At 44.2% G+C, this 19,156-nt stretch overlaps 1 protein-coding gene across 1 annotated transcript in view; it reads left to right on the top strand.

Moving 5' to 3' along the window:
* nbas (NBAS subunit of NRZ tethering complex) overlaps nt 1-19,156 on the top strand; it is a 146,375-nt gene that overhangs the window by 87,522 nt on the left and 39,697 nt on the right. Inside the window, exons 44-47 of the mRNA XM_041958947.1 lie at nt 5,730-5,980; nt 10,210-10,550; nt 12,247-12,471; nt 16,027-16,217. Coding sequence (XP_041814881.1) covers nt 5,730-5,980; nt 10,210-10,550; nt 12,247-12,471; nt 16,027-16,217 — 1,008 coding nt within the window. The remainder of the gene's footprint in view (nt 1-5,729; nt 5,981-10,209; nt 10,551-12,246; nt 12,472-16,026; nt 16,218-19,156) is intronic.

The following is a 19,156-nucleotide window of genomic DNA, read 5'->3' as shown; positions in this document are numbered from 1 at the left end:
TATTCATACTATAATCTTGACTAGGATCTGCAGCTGCAATGTGCACATTATTTAATGGATGGTTGGACACGGGGACTGATATGAATAGAGCAGACGGGGGGAAACTGAAATGAAAAGATGCATACAGACAGAAATGCAGGTGCGAGATGGAATTCAGACTTTTATTGATCCCTGTAGGGGAATACGTTCTTTGCATTTCACTCATCAACTGTTCGGCAGCGGCAGCCAACCACAGGGCAGTGCCGTGGGGTACAATCCAGATCTGAGGTCAGCACTTGGGTTAAGGGCAATAACAAGAGTCTTCTTGATGCATTACATTTGTCTTTGACACTAATTTGACACTTTTGTCCAAAGCGGCTTACAATAAGTGCATTCATGCTCTAAAGGTTCAAGAGCTGGATGCCATTAAAAATTGGATGTGTAACACTCCCAAATAAATAACTAAAAGCGTGTTAGAGAGCCTGCAGCCAAAGGCAGTGACTCCGATGTCCTGACTGCAGTGTGAAGTTCATTCCACCGATGCAGAGCCTGAACAGAGAAGATCCTCAACTGAGAAGAGAGACTTCAAAGTCCTCAGAGTGACCCGACAACCAAACGTCCAGATTTAGGCAAGCTCAGTGGTCAGGGTGGAGTGTAGCGTTTGACTGTGGCTTAGCGATAGAAAGGAGCATTTCTTTTCACTGCCCTGTAGTTTGTTGAACACCATGCGAGCAGCAGCATTCTCGACTACCTTCGGAGGGTCAATGGCAGATGCAGTAGTTAGAGCAGTCCAGGTGGGTGATGATGAGCACCTGGGCAGCCTCCGCAGTGAGGAAGGGGCAAATCCTCCTGATGTACAGGAGCAATCCACTGCTGTCAGCATCCAGAGTCACAGCCAACTACCTTGCTGTCTGAGGTCTCACAGCAAAAATACATGGTTAGATAGTGCCTATCATACATAGATTTGTAGTGAGAAAACCCGAACGACTATTAGTACACAGAAAGGAAGCAGAAGAGCAAAAGTACTTGATTTGTTTATGGCAGTTAATACAAGGGTATCATAGTGTTGGTCTTGTGTATAATGGCAGGGTAAATTGTTAGTACAAATGTTCACCAAAGTTCTGATGCCACAGTAGAGATCTGCACCTCTTGAAAAATAAGCCTATATGGTAATAATATGGTCAAAGAGTGACAAATGGAAAAATGCATAAATGTATTTCAGGGCAAATGAGTAGAAAGAGCTGCCGAGCATTTATCACTAAGTGTTGCAAAAAACAGGATGTAGAGAGGGGTTGTTAGGTAGAGAAATACTCACAGAGTCGGTGTGTGCAGGGAAGGACCGGGGGAGGGGAGGACAGGCCAGATGGATGGAGGAAGAAGAGATGGATGATAGAGCCAGAGTGTCCCTGAGACAGTCCTATTAACACAGAACGAACGCTTTAGAGGAATCAATGCGCTGCTAAACACCACCACCGCCGTCAGCTGTTCTCTCTGCGTGCAGGTCTTTGTAGATGTACTCAGGGGCTCTTTAGGGACATGAATGTCAGCCTGTTTTATTGACACTGTAATGACAGCTATTAAACCACATAAATGACTTGTCTGAAAACAGGAAGGGTGTTGACGTATTACTCAGAAACCACCTGCCAGTTCTTTTTGAAGCTTCTAGCGTCATCTCCAGATCACCCAGATTCATCTTTTATGTTTTTGCCCAAATTCATGGCGTGTGAGTTTTAGTCAACGTTAACTTGACGTCTTGCGAGACAAAATAATGGCAAAATTTCCTCCAAAATACCAGAAAATATTCGTTGCTTGCACCTGACATCACTGGTGCCAGCTCGTTCTGCTGGATTCTTTTGTTGCCGCTCTTCTTGTCAGGATTTGGTTGATGGCTTGATGGTTGTGTAAATGAAACTTGGATCGCTTCAGGCAGGCCACACAAATAATGTTTTCCACATCAGTTGACAGTCAGCTGATCCAAACATCACATTTCATCATCATTTCGAGTTCCTACCTGCCGCCAACATCTGCTGGCCCGTTCTGCTTTTTTTCCCATAATGAGAAATAAATAGTCTTTTGTGGCATGCTCCTTTTCTCACTCATCCTCAAGGTGTGTTTTGCTTTGCCTGATAGATGGAGAGGACACCTTTGACCGCAGTTGTACATCTGGTGACCTCATCTGGCAAACAGACGTTGCAGTTATATCAGAAATGTGCATGCTATACACCACACAGTCATAACGTGTTCGGCTTTGCTGCGAAGGCTAATTTTGTCTGTGATAACTGCAATGCGTGAAACCAAGTACTGATTGCAAAGGCCCGTCAAATAAGCTAAGCCTTTTCCATTTAGAAAATTCGTTTGAACCTGTCTACACTAGGCACTTGCCACTTTAACCTTCCAGGGACCTTGTGGCATGCTAATTATATGAACACTTCAAGAACTGCAGTCACCCCTGTCATAGCAAATTTCCCCCTCTTCCCTCTGTCACTGCAGTTTCACCTCAGCTGTTTTATTTCTTAAAAGCTTTCTTCTTTCCTGTCATGTTTGAACATGCATGGTGTGTGTTTTTTAGGAGTTATTATGAAGTGATTCACTGTTGATTTTCTATATCAGGCATACTCTATAAACGACACTCCTCCTTTTGGCATATGCATGAGGATGTTGACGTACCACCAGCTGTCTAACTGTCACCTTTGTAAAAAATACATGCTGTGTTTTTGCATCATTCTGTTCTGGACATACTGCATTTAATAATCTAAAACATTTCTTCCGCATTAAATTGCGAATGCACTTAGCATGCGGATGAGCTTTCCTGCCTAGATTAAAAAAAAGTACAGCTGTAGCATTCAGTGGGAATGTGGCTCATGCTGTTGTCAGCTGCAGTTGTTTGGTGCTGTTGATTCTGATGTTTAGGGATTATTGACTTGCTGTCTGCAGAAGATCTGCAAGATTTGTGCCTGCAGCGTGACCATGACCTGGAGCATGACCAAAAGCATGCTTCCTGAGTCACTGGGGAGAACTGGGGAGAGCGGGATGTGGAACGACACATACACCTGCATAACCTTTGGTTCAGTCTGACAAAAGCTGTATTTCTGTCTGAATCGAAACAGGGGCTCTTTTAGACAGGATGTGCCACACGCACGACACATGGGCAATCAGGTTTGACACTTCAAATACAGCAGGCAGTCCATTTATGCCATCAGCTCCTAATTTAACCTGCTGTTTCTAACTGCCACGTGCCGCTGTAGACCGCCTGTGCTGCTTTTTCCCTGCACCCCCTCAGCCTCTCCCTGGGCTGCGTGATAGTATATTTCTACATGCTTGTTTTTAGAAATGATATACCAGATGTTCCATTTAAAAATCCATGTCTTGCCTGAAATGAAACACGTGTAAAATATACTGTATATGTTAGCTATGCCGTACTAATTTAAAAGGTGATATATCATTTCTGAGTTCAGAACTTCTTTCCACTGCCCCCAAATGTATGCTATGTCCAGAAAAATATTGCCTCACATTGAAATAGTGAATCAGCTGTATCACTGCCCTCTAGAAAAGTACATTTCTAAGTGCCATTGTTCTGCACTGAACTGTACAGCACAAAAACTCTATTAGAACCCCCTGCTGGTCAGCAATTTGTATAAAATTAGATGTAAATTAGCAGCACAAATCATAGAACAAATACTGTTTGCATCAATGCAAATAACAATTGTATGTTGAATAATCATCACTGCTCCGCCAAAACCCCCTAGTGTTTAATTCTGGCTGTCAGATTACCATGGCAATTAAATATGCCTCTGAATTTAAGAATATGAGAAGCCTGTTTTTGTTCAGACATGGTGCAAGAGACGACTGTATGGTAATGTATGACGGGGACGCGGGAGGGATGAGAGGGGGTAGGAACGGCACGGAAAATGAGCATTACTCCACCGGATGAAATTGGTTCCTCACTCAGGCTTTTGAAACAAACAGGAAAAGACTGTAATGAGAAGCTCCTGATACTGCATCCGCACGAACACAACAGAGACAGAGAGGGAAATTGTGTTGTGTACAACGATAAATACCACCAAGCGAGCTGCAGCATAGTCATAAAAGATGCGGGACAAAGAGATGCTGAATGCCGGAGAGAGAAGAGAGGAGGCGCTCACAAAGTTGGTAAAGAGAGGCGCTAAACGCTTTTTGTCGCCGGGTAGAGAAGAAAGACAAAGAGGAGACGACAACCCCGGCTTTGAAGAGCTACAGGAACACACTCAGCCGAAGCAGAGCCTGACATGAATACTGGCCACAATCCACCAGTCTCAGCTGTCTTTATTTCTGCCAGCGTGCGATTGCCAAGGAACACACTTAACACCCCTCAAACAGTCCTACCTGGACAAGCTGTTGTCTCGCTTGCCATTGTTGTTGGCGCTTTCAGTCACTTTGGAGCTAATGTGATTAAATAGTCAAACATCAGACTTTGATTGGGGTCTCGGGCTGCCCGCGAGTGCGTGCACTCAGGAAAGAGACGAGAGGAGAAGTGACTGAGAGAGTCTTTACTCAGAGTTGCTTGTTCTGTTGACTCCGGTCTTATTCGAGCCCCTGTTGTGAGGATGATTAGTGTTATTTACATTATTGAGCTTATTGTCAGCTGCCTCCACGCTGCTGCCGCTGTCTATATTTTTTTCATTAGCGAAAGCCTCCCAGCTAGCTCTGATAGAGCGCCCAGAGGAGACACCGTCCTCTTTGATGTCGTCCCGTTCCAACAGATAAACAGACTCGCTCTCGCGCTAATGCACTCCCAGACAGCCACAGATTGTTCAGAGCCCCTCTGCGACTACCAGCAACCAGCTTCCCCTCGCCTTCGCCTTTTCATCCTTTGTATCTTCCCTTGTTTAACCTTTGTTTGCGGCTCTCTGCGGTTTTTCTCTTCCAATTCTCCTCTCTCTGGTGTTTCGCTTGCATTCTTTTCACTTGTCCTCTCATTCTTCAGACCACCTGCCGCTGCTGACTCTGAGTTCTGTGGTAAAACATGTTTTTGGAAAGCAAAGCGGCGCACAAGTTGAGCACAACTCGAACAAATCGCTGAATAGGTTTTACATTTTTTTTTCCAGTCTCTGAGCATTTCCACATTCTTTTTCCTCTCTCTTCTGTCTGTCTATCCCCCTTTTGCCTGTTTTTATGTCAATGCTAACCAAGTTCTGAAATGTGTTCTCAATAATAATCTATGACATCCTCATCTTTTTTTTCGAGGGACTGTATCTTTGGTGATAAGCCTGCAGATCTCTTTGCTGCCTTTGCGCTGCAGTTTTCAAATACTGCTTTTGCAACCAAATAGTCTCCAGTGCTGGTTGTCTTTGTCCATTGATTTCTTTTCTGTTAATGAAATTTGGGTTTTTGTCTGTATTGTTGTTTTTCTCTTATCTATTTCACGCATGGTAGCTATCGCTGCTTATGTGAACAACTTAGATCTTAATTTGTTTTCCTTTTCCCCAAACAAACTGCTCTTTCTGATGCTAGAAACTTACTGTGAAGTGTTTCACATCCTGGGTACCAGTGGATATTTTCCGCAGAGAAGACATATCTCACACAGCAGGCGTTTACTAGCAAACACAAAAGCTTTGAACTTGGGATACGGATTATTGCTCTGTGTTTATTTTGCTATGAAAACTATGGATTATTGCCTTCGATGTGGAATTATCAGAAGCGTTCAGTTTCATACACTCATGCTTTTATTCTCTTCTCATCTGATCCCTGTCCTCCTCTTCGTCCTCATCCAGTCTTTCCACCAAGGATATTGAATCCCGGAGCGAGTCCCTCGGTTTGTTTGACACTTTGAAGTGCAACCCTCGGGCCTTTTACAGCCACATGACGAAGTACGTTCTGCCCACTGTGGAGGGAACCGACCAGGGCCGCCTGCTCTACTACTACACCTTGCTAGACGCTGCAGGCTGTGAGCCTTACGTCACCACCACTATCAAGCCAGACTCCCATGTCAAACTGCTCAAGAAGCTTCGAGCAGTCGCCAGTGGTAAGTTTTTTCTCCATCATTGTAATGCAGATGGAACAACTACTGCAAAGCTAGTAGGTGGTTTACAGGAAGGACAAAAGGTAGGGATAATACTCCTGTTGTTCAAATGTAACCCCTTGAACCAGTGGATGCAGCTTGCATCTGAAATCTGCTTCAGCGCTGAACACAGCAGTAATAGTTTCATTACAACCACTTAATCAGATCAGCACAGTCTTTCCAAAAAGGGGTAACTCCACTTCTAAAAGTGTGTAATTCTCCTTATTTATGAAAAATGTGCTTTCACCTTGTGTTATGCAGGAGGTGTATTTCAGAAAGAAAGGAATTTATTTGGTGGGAAGCTCAAATGCTGTTATCAAAAAGATAATGTCTAATGTCTAGAATCTAATATTGTCTAATCTAATATTATCGCTTCGCAATTCAGCAGCTGAAAAGAGAATGGGTAGTGAAAATCTGGGGGGACATTGGGCTTAATTTCGAGGTGAAACAGTGTAATTGGTAACCCATTAGGTTTGATGGCCGTTTATGTTGGTGCAGAATGACAAAAAGCACCCATTTGCCTTGCAATTAATGCTGTTTCTGGGATTCCAGGGGTTAATCTACCTCTGTTGTTGGTGGGAAATCAGCGCCAAGCCTTTAATGTCAAAAAGCCAAGTTGCGTGTTGAAGCCTTGAACATAATCCCTCCTGACATGTATGATGACTCACAGATGTTGACATTCCTTCTAGTCAGTAGATAAGGTCAAGTCACTGTCATGTAGAATCTAAAAAAAAAAAATTCAACAGCTGAAGGCATACATTCACGGAGTATTCCTGGCCCCATTTAAAACCAGCTAAATCTTTATATTTCTCTGTAATTGACAAATGAAATACACCCAATGACAAAATAACACTTCAGATGTACAGATATTATCTTGGCCTCATCTTGTTTTTTTCATTTTTTTCACTTCCTCCCTTTCTGCACCACCTGTCATGTTAGTCTGCAAAATTGAAAAGCAACAAGATTGGAAAAAAAAAAAAAGGCTATTCACATTTTCCTGTGAACTGAAGCAATCCACCTCTGTATTAGTTGTCAATCCACCGAACACACCAAGCCCCTGAAATAGCGGCAGCATCGCAGAAAGGTGCTGTTTCCACTTAGGTTCCTGTGGCAGCGCCCTCTCCAAGGACGTCATGTCCAGGTTGTTGCGTGTCACCGGTTCAGCGGTCCGGCAAGAGGGCTCAAACTTAGTTGTGTACGGGTGGAGGTGGTGTCACTTCTCGATGAAGTTCAGCAAAGGTCAGCCAGGTGTCAGCTGTGTTTTCACGCCTCACTTCCTCCCCCTGCTCCTGATAACACCGCAGCTTTTACCGGTGACACATGTCTCTGTTTAACACACAGGCACGCACATACACACACACCTTTGAGTCGTCCACTTCGAGACTTCAGTGCATTTCTGCATAAACGAACTGCACTTTAAGCTCACACTGCCACTGTTTTATTTTAGTCTTACTCTCACACAATTACCTTATCAGATTACTACATCACTATACTTCCCCATTAGCAGGACAGAGCTGGTAATGTTAACCTAAACTCTGGGAAAGTTCTTGCCACTATATAACTCAGGAACAGAGGGGCAGATTGTGACCATATTTCACATTTGGGCAGATACTGAATTGGTGACACTAATCTTGAGCGTCCACCTTGAAATCCACATCTTGAGATCCACATTTTACAGTTTGTAGTTTCTTTGCAGCAACATCCATATTTGTAGTTTGTAGTACTTCTCTGTAAAAATAGTCTCTAAGTGAAGAACTTATTCACTGGAATCATACATGTTAATGAAGTGATAACTTCCATTTCACCAAAAAATACACTTGATATTTTTTATTGAAGTCTTCACTACATATATGCATCCACCCAAACTATTAACCAACTACACCGACTATTGGCCTCATGCATTTCAGCAACAAAGAAGTGCTGCGACTCCTCCTCCTGTCTACGCTGGAGGTGGGAATGTGTCATGTTGCGTGGATTGACGTCCGGTGCTTGTGATTGCCTTGCGCTTACGTTTTGGCAAATGTCTGACCAGTTAGAGAACTTATCGTACAGCGTGAAGAAAATGTTTCGTCACAGAAAGAGATACTGCAGCACAAAGTAAGGTGTTGAGGTAAGCTGGTTGTAAGCTAGTGAGTGCCAAATGTAACTTTGCACTGAAGACTTTCACAAATGTGCGACAGGCTGTGTGAACCAAGACATCTACTGAAGCCAGCGATAGACCCTTTTCATGGCAAACATTCTGACAGCAAGAAACTGGTGTACGTAATATGTGAGGTGTCCCAGTAAGCCACCTCAGTGAGTGAGCATGCTCAATGCCAGAGCCCTGGAACTGGGTCATTTAAATGAAACGCAGCCACCATTAATGCTGTTACTTATTGAGCTTCTATGATTCTTCCTGCTCCGACAAGTTAAAATGGGACGGGACAAACAAAAAAAGGCACGAGCCTCGTAAAGCCTAGCTGCGTTTGCTACGCTGCGATTGGACAGTCGCTGTTTGGCGGGAGGGGTCCAGAAAACGGTCCACACATCAGCGCTCACAAAATTATACATACATACGAACGTCACCAAAGGGAGTAATGCTCGTGTACTAGCACATACACCGACTTTGTGACATTAACACTTACAAACTAACACTCCCTGTATCTCTCTCGCACACACGTTCTCAAGCACTGTTAAAACCTAACCCACACGTTCACGCTCTTGTAGGAGAATTGACACACAGGCTGTTACAGCCACCGACTTTCTACCAGCACTCTTCAACTCAAACACACACAGCCAGTACTCCTCAGCAGCACACACACACACACACACACACAGACATGCTTACGAGGCATTCAGACAGTGTAGAGACAGGTGGCGTGTGTCCAATATTCATCACAATTTCAGACACAGTACCAGGTGACTGTCTGAGTGGGCTCTCCTGGGGAAGAGGATGAGATGCTGCTTGGGCGTGGAAGAGACGGAGGCAGGGAGAGGAGTGGGTGGGGCAGTGGGAAGAGACGGAGAGGGTACATGTGTAAGTGCATGTAACTCTTATCTGCAGTTTAAGTGTCCGTCTGGGCCTGTCTGAAAGTGTTGTGTGTGAGTGTGTGTGTGCGTGCGCACTCACAGTTCTGTGTGTGTGTGTGTGTGTGTCAGGGATTCCGAGCAACGTTGACAGAACCCTCCCCACAGGCAGACCAGTGTTAAATATTTAAAGTCCAGACAGGCTGTGGTGTTGCCACAGTAATGTGTCTGTCTGATAGTGCTGGAGACTAAGAGCACGCCGCTCGCTCTGTCTCACACACACACAAACACACGCAGAACTGCAGTGGAGTGAGATATGATGCGCACAGACAGAGCCACAGACAGGCCGTATACCTTTGCATGCAGACACAGACAGAACCACTTTCAGACGTGCACTCTTTGTGGTTCACGTCAACCTCATGCTCTCTTACGTGCATTTCTCTTGACGCGTTTCTGTCGTGTAATGGAATATTGAACAACCTCTGCATATGAAATCACTGCAATTATCCTGCAAAGGCTGCGTGGTTCGCACATACCACACAGTGTGTGAATACAGCAGTATAGCATGTACACTATAAAGTACCTTCAGGCCTCTCTTTTGTAAAGTGCCACTTTCTGAACAGAGAGGTGTTGGATATGCTGCAGGAGATTCAATGCTAGGCTTCATATACAATGCAGCACTATATTCTGCCTTGGCAGGTAAATATATATGTACCAATGCTGTATTCACAATGCCTGAACATGTTTTAAATGTGCATGGTGTGTCTCTGTATTTGAAATAGCAGTTAAAACTGACACTGGGTCACGATCAAGAATTTGTGATATATTCCACAATGTCAAGCTAAACTTAAAAGCTGGCCTTGTGTCAGTGTTGTGGTCTTTACTCATCATATTACCGTGTTGAACTTTTGTATATTTTCCTTGAGAAAGCAGTGAATGTGTGTGACAGACTGTATCGTATTAGCAATTTAATGGTGCAATCACAATAACCAGGACAAAGTGCTGCAGAAGGTCATGTGTACAGTGGGGATGAGGGAGGGAGTAATTCACTGTGAGCACAAGGGTTGGGTGAAGTGGAAAACACATCATTGGGATGTATTCATCATTATTTCAATGTCAAAAATATTGTATACCAATGTCAGCATACATTTCATGCTTTACGAAATAATATGCTTTCTCTCTTGCAGGCTTGAACTACCGGAAGCTGACCGATGAATCGCTGGATCCGTTGACCACCCTGCAACCAGTTCTGACCAGTCAGAACGTGCTGTCCATCTCCAAGCTTGCCAATCGGCTGCCGGTGCCTGGCGGTGGAGGCGCGACGGTCTCCCCCAGTGCAGTGCACGCAGTGTGGCTGCAGAAGCTGTTTTGGAAAGGAGACCCCCAGTTGCTGAAGAGACCCCCACAGGGTGATCAGGACTACCTCCATGCGTATGACACCTGTGCCAAATACCTGGACAGGCTGGTCCCTGCTGACGCCGTCCACTTCCTGGACAGCATCACCTTCTCACCTGATGCAGCCGAACATGTAAGCCTAAATTCGGTCAAACGATAGTGGTATTTGTGTTTTTTTTTAAATTCCCTTCCCTTAAAATCTAGCCACCTTTTTCATATGACTTAATGTATGGAAGAGAGAAAAGAGGAAAAATTAGTATGACACAGTAGAGTGTGACGGAGGCTTTACTTTCTGTTACCGTCTCAGACAGGAACGGGTGGGAGTTTGGCAGACAGATAATTTGTAATTGCAGCACAGAAGGTGCTGTGGTTGGTTTCAGGCAGCCACCCAGACAGGATTCATATTGTCTAAAAGGAAGGATTGTGGGGATTTCCAGTCACTACATCAAACTGTCACATTCCTCATTCTGTACTCTTCGTCGTCTGACCGGTCTCCTCTCGTGCCCCCAGGCTCAATTTTTGGAACGGCAAAAGCCCCTTCCTAATTTTTAAATATATTATTATGTTCACATCCACACTCTGTCGCCTCAAAGCACATACCAGTCATGATTTATAAAAGAAATTATAAAATTGCACAAGAAATGTCAGCCACATAATTACAGCTCTCTGAAAAATTGTCCTGCAGAGGACTTAAAGTGCCTCAGAGCACCTTATCAATACTAGCCCAGTTTTTTTTTTCCTTTTTTTTCATGCTGGCACACCGCCGCTCCCCCACTCTAGACCTTCCCTTTTTCTTTCACTTTTGTCTTATGCACCCTCTCGTTCCCTGTGACTCCACGATAGCTAATTGATCCCTCTCTACTTCAGAGCCAATTAAACTCCAATTCCCAGCAGGCACTGTTTTCCCACTGTGCTTTTTAACATGCAGATTACCTCTCAGAAACCCATCGTCTGCTCCCTCTTTCCTCAGCCTGTTTTTTTCTTTTTTAAAATCCTTTTTGAACCCTCGCTGCTAGGAATGCGCCTGACCTTTCACACCCCCATTGCCCCCCACGATGAATTGATCCATTTCCCACTACGCTAAGGGCTGGGACTTAGCTTTCCTTCTACTGGACAAATCTTTTGAAGGAAAACAGAGAGTGTTGGCATTTCCCCCCCTCTGAAGTATTGATCTTAGATAGTGTCTTCACGGAAGCGCCCTCCTTTACTCAACCTCCAGCCTGTTTTCAAACCTTGCCCTTTGGTGAACGCCTACATCAGATTCTATACCCACTGATGCTTAAACTATATACACATTCATACACATTTGACTGATCGACCTGTCCTAGCAGAGAAAAGCGCTGTCAGTCTGAGTCAAGATATCTAGCAAATGCAGAAGTGGGGTAGTGGTAGAGTAGCATGTGTCTGAGTGTCTGAGTGTGTGGTTGAGGGAGCTGGGAAGCTGGATGATTTGAGTTCCGTCTTGGTGTGCACGTGTGTGTGGGGAGCTTGTCGGTACCTTTATGTTCCCATGCAAGAGAGTGAATCCTCCTATAGCCAAAGGCCCTCTCTTCTCCCCATGAATGCTTAACCTGCTCGCACTGAATTGAATCAATTACAGCAGGCTTCCAGCGACACTCCTCACACACATGCTAGTCAAGTGCCTGATGGTATTTTGGTGCAAATAGATTGGGTTATACCTGCCTCCCTTCAACATGTTAAGTTTGAAATGAATGTGCATAACTTGTGCACCTCTCTTTCCCACTCTTCGCTCAATTTGATTTGCTTCCCTTATCCCATTCCTCCCTCTCCTCATTCTGTTGCCTCCCTCCGTCCTACCCCGTCTCCAGCTGAGCATCCAGGCGAGGTCGGAGGTGATAAAGCGAGCCACCAAAGCCCTGCGCCAGCTGGGGGAGAAAAGCAGGAAGAGAGGAGGCGACGGCGGCGGGGAACAGGAAGGGACGGACCCAGTGGGGATGACTTTTGATGAGGCTCTAGCGCACCTGCAGCAATCCCAGGCCCACCTGGACACCCTGAGTCATGCCTTCATTCTGTCACTCAAAGACGGCCAGCAGGTAGACCCCATCTGCCAGACACTTAAACAGAAATCCTCTTTGTGCTCGTGCTTCAGCATAAACTGTGTCAAATGAGTTCTAAGCTTAAATGGTGAGTCGTTAAATCTGACGAATTTGGAGGAAACTCTTTGAAATCGCATTAAAAGTACATACATAAAAAAAATAATAGAATGGTTAGGCTTGGTGGGAACTGTTGAGTATGTGGTTGCTCAACTTAAAATTGCTCCAAAAATAGACTTACCTTCTTTAGCTGGATGAACCTGATGATATACTGCACCGAGTATTAGTCCACAGACCGTATAAGAAATTCTAGTCAATTGTTATTCCTGAAACGGCAGAATTCTTACTGTGTTTACAGCTAATCACCTACTTTATGATAACGCATGCTGTAATTCCCATCTACAAGCGACACATGGTTAATTTTTGTGTCTTTCCTTTTCTTAATTAACAGGTAAATTGACCCAAATAGTCATTCTCCAAAACTCTTTTGATTGAGCAACTCATTCACAACGTTTGAGACACACTTGATCGCTCACATCCTGTTCCCTCGGCCGCTCATGGGGTCACCTTTGCTTGGACATACTGATAGTTTATGTTATGTGTGTGTGCTTGTGCATGTGCTGTACATTACTGGGATGGTTCTGCTCGACTAAGCTCTTCCAGGTCTCGGTGGGACTAGTCAAGGGTACATTAATGTAAATCTACAGGCTGCTGTTTCAAATGAGCCCTCTCACATGGCTGTATATACAGTACGAACGGCGTTCTGTATCTCATTAAGCAAAGTCACACTGACTTACCCCACTGTCACCTGGCTGTGGCTGTGCGTGCGTGTGTGTGCGAGCCTGTGCATGTGCATACACAAAATGAATGTGGGCCTAGAGAGAGTGTTGCTATGCGACAATGAGATACCCATGAAAACTGGTGATGTCTGACCCCCACACTGTGCAACTTTATAATATTTAGCCCCGTTTTATCTGTGTTTAAAAGCACATACCCTCTTGTAATAGCGAAGAAGATACAAGCATTACTTAGCTCTAGGCTAAGGTCACAGGTGCACACACACACACACACACACACACACACACACACACACACACAGTCCAACCTCTGCAATGCAACTTCCCTTCGACCGGTGCAGGAAGCGAAAGTATCCTTGGAGATAGATAAAAAGGATATAAGAACCAGCAAAGGGCAGATAGGTAGCGAAAGATAGATAGAAAGAGCCCTGTAGGCTCTGTTTGTGTATACTGTGGTCATTTATCAAGTGTATGTGACCAGCTGCTGGAAATAATAGTGGATCGTACAGGAATCCACCACAGGCGCCTTGACCTGCCACGAGGACAGCAAATTACACACTGCGGATATTGCGCGCGGTGCAATGGTGTCGTGTTTTTGAAAGCAAGGGTCAGTATCCAGAGAATAGCTGTGAAGAGATAACTGCGCTGTGGACAAATTAGTATTTACATTAGCACAGTTTTGTATAACCTTCCCGTGCACATGTCCCATGAATCAAAGACTGTAAAGCAGGAGAACGTGCTGCCGTAGCATGCAAAGTCACCATTGTTGTTTTTAAAACTGATGGTAGTGACAGGAGGGACTTGACAGGGAACGAGGGGCGAAGGGTTGATGGGGCACGATGTGGAGCAAAGATCCTCGGCTGGATGTAAGACACTGAGGCTGATGGTTGACAAAATCACCAGCAATTACAACTGCTGTTACCCGACCTGACACTCCTCAAGTCTTCAGCTAGGCCTTGATATTCTGCCAATACATCAAGACTATATGACGTCCACATATCATGGCTGTCAGAATATTATATCTCATATGAATATCAATATCCTGTCAATGAATATTACAAACAGGAGAGGTGACAAAGGGCACCCTTATCCGAGTCCAACGCCAGTGCTTATTGAGCTTAACTGTATGCCAAGAATGTCAATGTCTTGCCAGGCGGGAGCTCTCTCCCAGCACCTCCCGCTGAAGACGTTGGGTGCAAAGATCACGACCCTATCTTGATGCAAAAAAGATGTTGCCTGGGTTAGCAAATGTCAGACATTTTTTAAACACTAGTGCTTCCTGGCAGGGGTGGAATGTAACTAAGTACATTAAATTAAAAAAAAAATTAAATTAAATTAAATTAAATTTCCTCAAGTACTGTACTTAAGTATGCAGTCGTTCTTTACTCGAGTATTTCCATTTCATGCCAATTTATAGTTCTACTTCACAACATCTCAGAGGAAAATATTGTGCTTTTTACTTCACTACATCTGTGTACAGCTGTAGTTACTAGTTTCTTTTCAGATTACACTTTTTCATGAGTACTTGAGTACTTTTACTTGTCAAACTTTCAGCACAATTTGCTGAGAATGCTTACACAGGACTTTTGCTTGGAGTGGAATATTTTCACAGTGTGAGATTTGTACTTTTACTTAAGTGAAGTAACTGAATACATCTTCTGCCTGCTTCCATTCTGCCCTTGTTTCTTGTCTTTCCCCTGGCAAACAACAAACCTGTGAGTTACTAGCATTACTGTGAACCTGCTCCTTCAAAACTTGCCACGCCCTCAGGTTTTTACTTCTTAAACTATAATAGCTGCAGACTTTTATTTGCCCATTGATACTTGTCCATTTACTGTGGAGGCGCCCTCTGTCAACAAGCCCTGAAAGTTCCGTGTCTCAAGCTCTTGAGAGACCACCAGTGGCAACAAGTGCAGTCTTTCACCAACCGTTTCCCAACCACAGCTCTTTGCGGCTGCCATTGACATATGGGTTTGAATAGGATATATTCTGCCTCCATACGAATGCCCAACCTTGGTTTCCTCTAAGGTGAGAGTTCTGCCTATGGAGGAATAAAATCAAGTGTGAGTCTACAAAGAAAACAGAAAGATAAAAAAAATACAAGAATGAATTAAAAATAATCAGAAATTTAACAATCATTAATTCTGACCTAAGGAAATATTAACTATGATAGTGACGGCTGTTTTTTTTACCCTAAATATTCACACGTCTACTAGGTAAACACACGCAAACGGACTGACACACACACACACACACACAAAGACAACCCAATACCATTTCTGACTTCCCAGGTTGAGCTCCTCAGCCGTTTCTTATTGGAAGAGAGAAAAGCAAGCAAAGCAGAGCAGGACAGTGGAGAGGCGAGCAGGTTCAGGCCGGAGCTGCCCTCGGGGTTAATACCTGTAGGGAACAAAGCACTCAACAACAAACTTCACTCACTAAACTTTGCACTTTTTACACCACTACTGCACTTCTTTTACTCTGCCTTTATTTCTTCTTTTCTTCAGTTCCTGTCTCTGAAAAATAATATTCGAGCCAATTTATTGTATTTCTATCCATTTTTTTCCCCCTGTCTGGTCTTGTTTTTCTGCCGTCTCACATTTGTTTTGCTCTGTTTGTCTTCTCTAAATATCAAGCCTGTGAACTTTGATATTGTGAATATGCCTGCCACCTTATGCTTTGCCATGAAATATTTTTTTTCCTGTCAGGTCAAAAACGTCTGCGCTCCCATCACTCTTGCTTTGTTTTTGTATTCCAGCGTTACAGTCAACTTTATGATTTGTCCCGATCGGAGAGGTCAAAGGTACATGAGCTGGCGGTCACCATGGCCACTGACGGGGAGCCTCTGGAGCGCATTGGCGAGCTTCTGCGCGTGGCTGTGGGACCCCTAGACCTGTCTGTTAAGATGGTGCTGCGTGACGCAGTGGAGAGAGTAGTGGCCGCGCTCAGGTATTACCTCTCTCTCTTCGCTCTGTTTCTTCATAACGTGCACAGTCGAGAACACAAACTCAGCACACATTCTGAGGTGGTATGATGCAGTCATGTCAGTAGACGTCACCAAATCTTCCCACTGACAACATACACAATGACACAGAGAAGCTTGGCTGCACGCTTGGAGGGCTTATTCAGCATTTTGGGAAATAATCTTTTTGCTGGCTTGCCAAGAGTCCTATGAGGAAAATCGATAACTCTCACGTCTGAACATTAACCATGGAGCCGGAGCCAGGAGGCAATTAGCTTAGCATAAAGACTGGAGGCACAGGAGAGGCCTCTGGTCTGGCTTTCTCTAGAGTTCAATAATAAACTTACCAGCGCCTCTAAAGCTCAATAATTAGCATGTTGTTTAAACAATGTAATCCATACAACAACAAAAAAAGAAGTCGTACAGCTGAGCTCACAGACTTCCACGAGTCTCTCTGAACAAGGTGAGGCATTAACTAATTTACAAGAACATGACCTTTCATATTTGAATAGACACTAACTTCAAACCAGAAAAACATACGTTTTACACTGCAAAAATATTAACATATAAGTGTATATTAAACTTCTGAGACTAGATGTCGTAGGTCTAATAAAAATAAACTACATTTTAGTCATAGTTGCTCACCTCTTCGCCATCGTTTAGCTAAATCACAACATCTCCTGCATCAAGAGTCCAAACACTTTCAATTGCAGACCCGCCTCTGAAGTTAGTGTGTGTTATTGTGGGTATCGCTGTGTTTTCGATGAGTTATAAATCATAAATGGCGTTGCACAGCAGTAGCTCCCCTCTAAGCCCTGCATTGTTCAGAAAATGGTTAATAATAATCGGACAGTGTTGGGAAAATTACACCGCTGTAGGCTTGTGCACGCCGTGCCGGCGAGGATATCGCCCACTGTGACAAACCCAAGGAAGGCAGCAGGAAAATCATGCTGTCAGGTTACTATATGTATTTCCTTTCTTTCTCATTTTAATCGCTTCTACATTCGCTGTTGCGCCTTGTCAAACAACATTATCATCTACATGCCTCCTTTTTATACCTGTCTGTCGAGATTACATACACATGCATGTAAAAATATATGTATGTTTTCAAAACAAGTCCAATTAGGCGAAGCATCTATATCCACCTCAAAAGCGGGCTTTGTGATGTATTCTCTAAAACACTGAAGGCCACCCCTTCACACCACCTACTGCCTGATCTCTGTTGGTGGTTATCTGAAAATATACTGCATATTGGTCCACTTTGAGCTCAGCATGTTGGTGGAAAAAACTGTCAAAACAAATGCCTGAAGTGTTGCATTGAATCTACAGTAGCCGCCGGTGGGAGTTGGACTGGGAGCGTTTTATTGGTGTCTTCCTGCTCCCTGCATTCAAAAGGAAGGCAGAGATGATTCACCCTGACACATCTGCAGAGCTGCTATATTTTAGGGCCACGGAAAATACTTGGAAGTTGTACGATTTAGCATCCAAAAATGACATGTTTTGATTATCGGTGTTATTAAGAAGCAGGAAGTTACTTTCAGTTAACATATGCATAGGCTTAAATGAAGGCTGATTTTAGAGGAGTTTTTTTTTTTTTTCTTTTTTTAATGTTTGTCCTTTACGGCAGACCAAGGAGCACGGATTTACTGACAGGGCCAGATATTATCGAGCCCTCTGATTGGCTTGATAAATGGGTGCCAGTCGCCTTGATTATATTCCTGCCTCATTTCCTGCTTCTTTATGGCTGCTCAATGGCGCATGGTGGAGATAGATGGCACCTGCAATTTAGACACACACTCGCACACACACAAACACGCACCAGGAAATACTTGTGCACATGCACAGACACTCTCACGCTTGTAGTTAAGTAGACATGAAGGCACTACTCCTAATGAACATGCGCACATGTACACACACTCTTTCTCGCGTGCACACGCTCTTCCCCTTTCTCCGATTCATTATCTACTTATAATTAATGCAGCCTAATACAGCTGTTCCCCTCCAGATCTCACTCGGCTCCCACAGCGACACACACACAGTATCGGCCCGTGTATGTGTGCGTTCTGTGTGATGTGTGAGGGATGCGCACACAGCCTTATGTAGTCGCCGGAGGAGCTCTTGTCCTCGAACGTGTCGCTCAGTGCGCTTGCATATGAATGCCCCTTAACGCATTCAAGTATGGCTCTGTGCGTGCGTGCGTGTTTGTGTGCGTCTGTTGTTGCAGGGCTCTCTCGAAGCTTTGTGTTTGGCAGGTATGAATGAGGCGGTCTTGTTTTTGGCTCTCTCGAAGCCTTCAGTCTGGCGCAGCAGGCGTACCTGAGCCTCACACTAATGGCCATCTTTTGTATCTGTCATAACCATTCTGTGTTTGTGTGTCTTTGAAGAGGAAATGTAAGTGGTGAAATGCAATGAAGAAAGTGCTGTGTCGTCTTTCCACCTTTTGCCAGAATATTTGTATGTTGTGGGTACGTGTGTATATATATATATATATATATATATATATATTTATATATATATACATGGTGTGCAAAGGCCTTGGCACGTTTGCGCGTGTGTGTGTGTGGGTACGCACATGAGCCCAGCAGCCAAGGGGAGTTGAGTCAGGGGAAATCACCCTTTTTTTCTGCTTTCTGTCTTTGTGAAAAATGGCCCTCCACTTGCGACATACAGTACACACATGCACACACACGCACGCACACACACACACACACACACACACACACACACTGCAGCAGAGCCCACAGCCACACCAGGAAATACACTAATGACGCTGCAGAAAAGATCCCATATTACCTATTTAAGCTTGCCTACTAATATCTACAATGAAATCTCATTTACACTTGATTTGAACAGAGAGGCCCAGTTTGTCGACGTTAAATGATTAAATGATTCGATTTTCTGGTGTGTCTCACACAGCCTTTGAGCT

This window comes from Chelmon rostratus, chromosome 18, assembly GCF_017976325.1.
Source record: "Chelmon rostratus isolate fCheRos1 chromosome 18, fCheRos1.pri, whole genome shotgun sequence".
In the NCBI taxonomy this organism is placed as follows: domain Eukaryota; kingdom Metazoa; phylum Chordata; class Actinopteri; order Chaetodontiformes; family Chaetodontidae; genus Chelmon; species Chelmon rostratus.
This window is presented reverse-complemented; position numbering and strand designations above follow the sequence as displayed.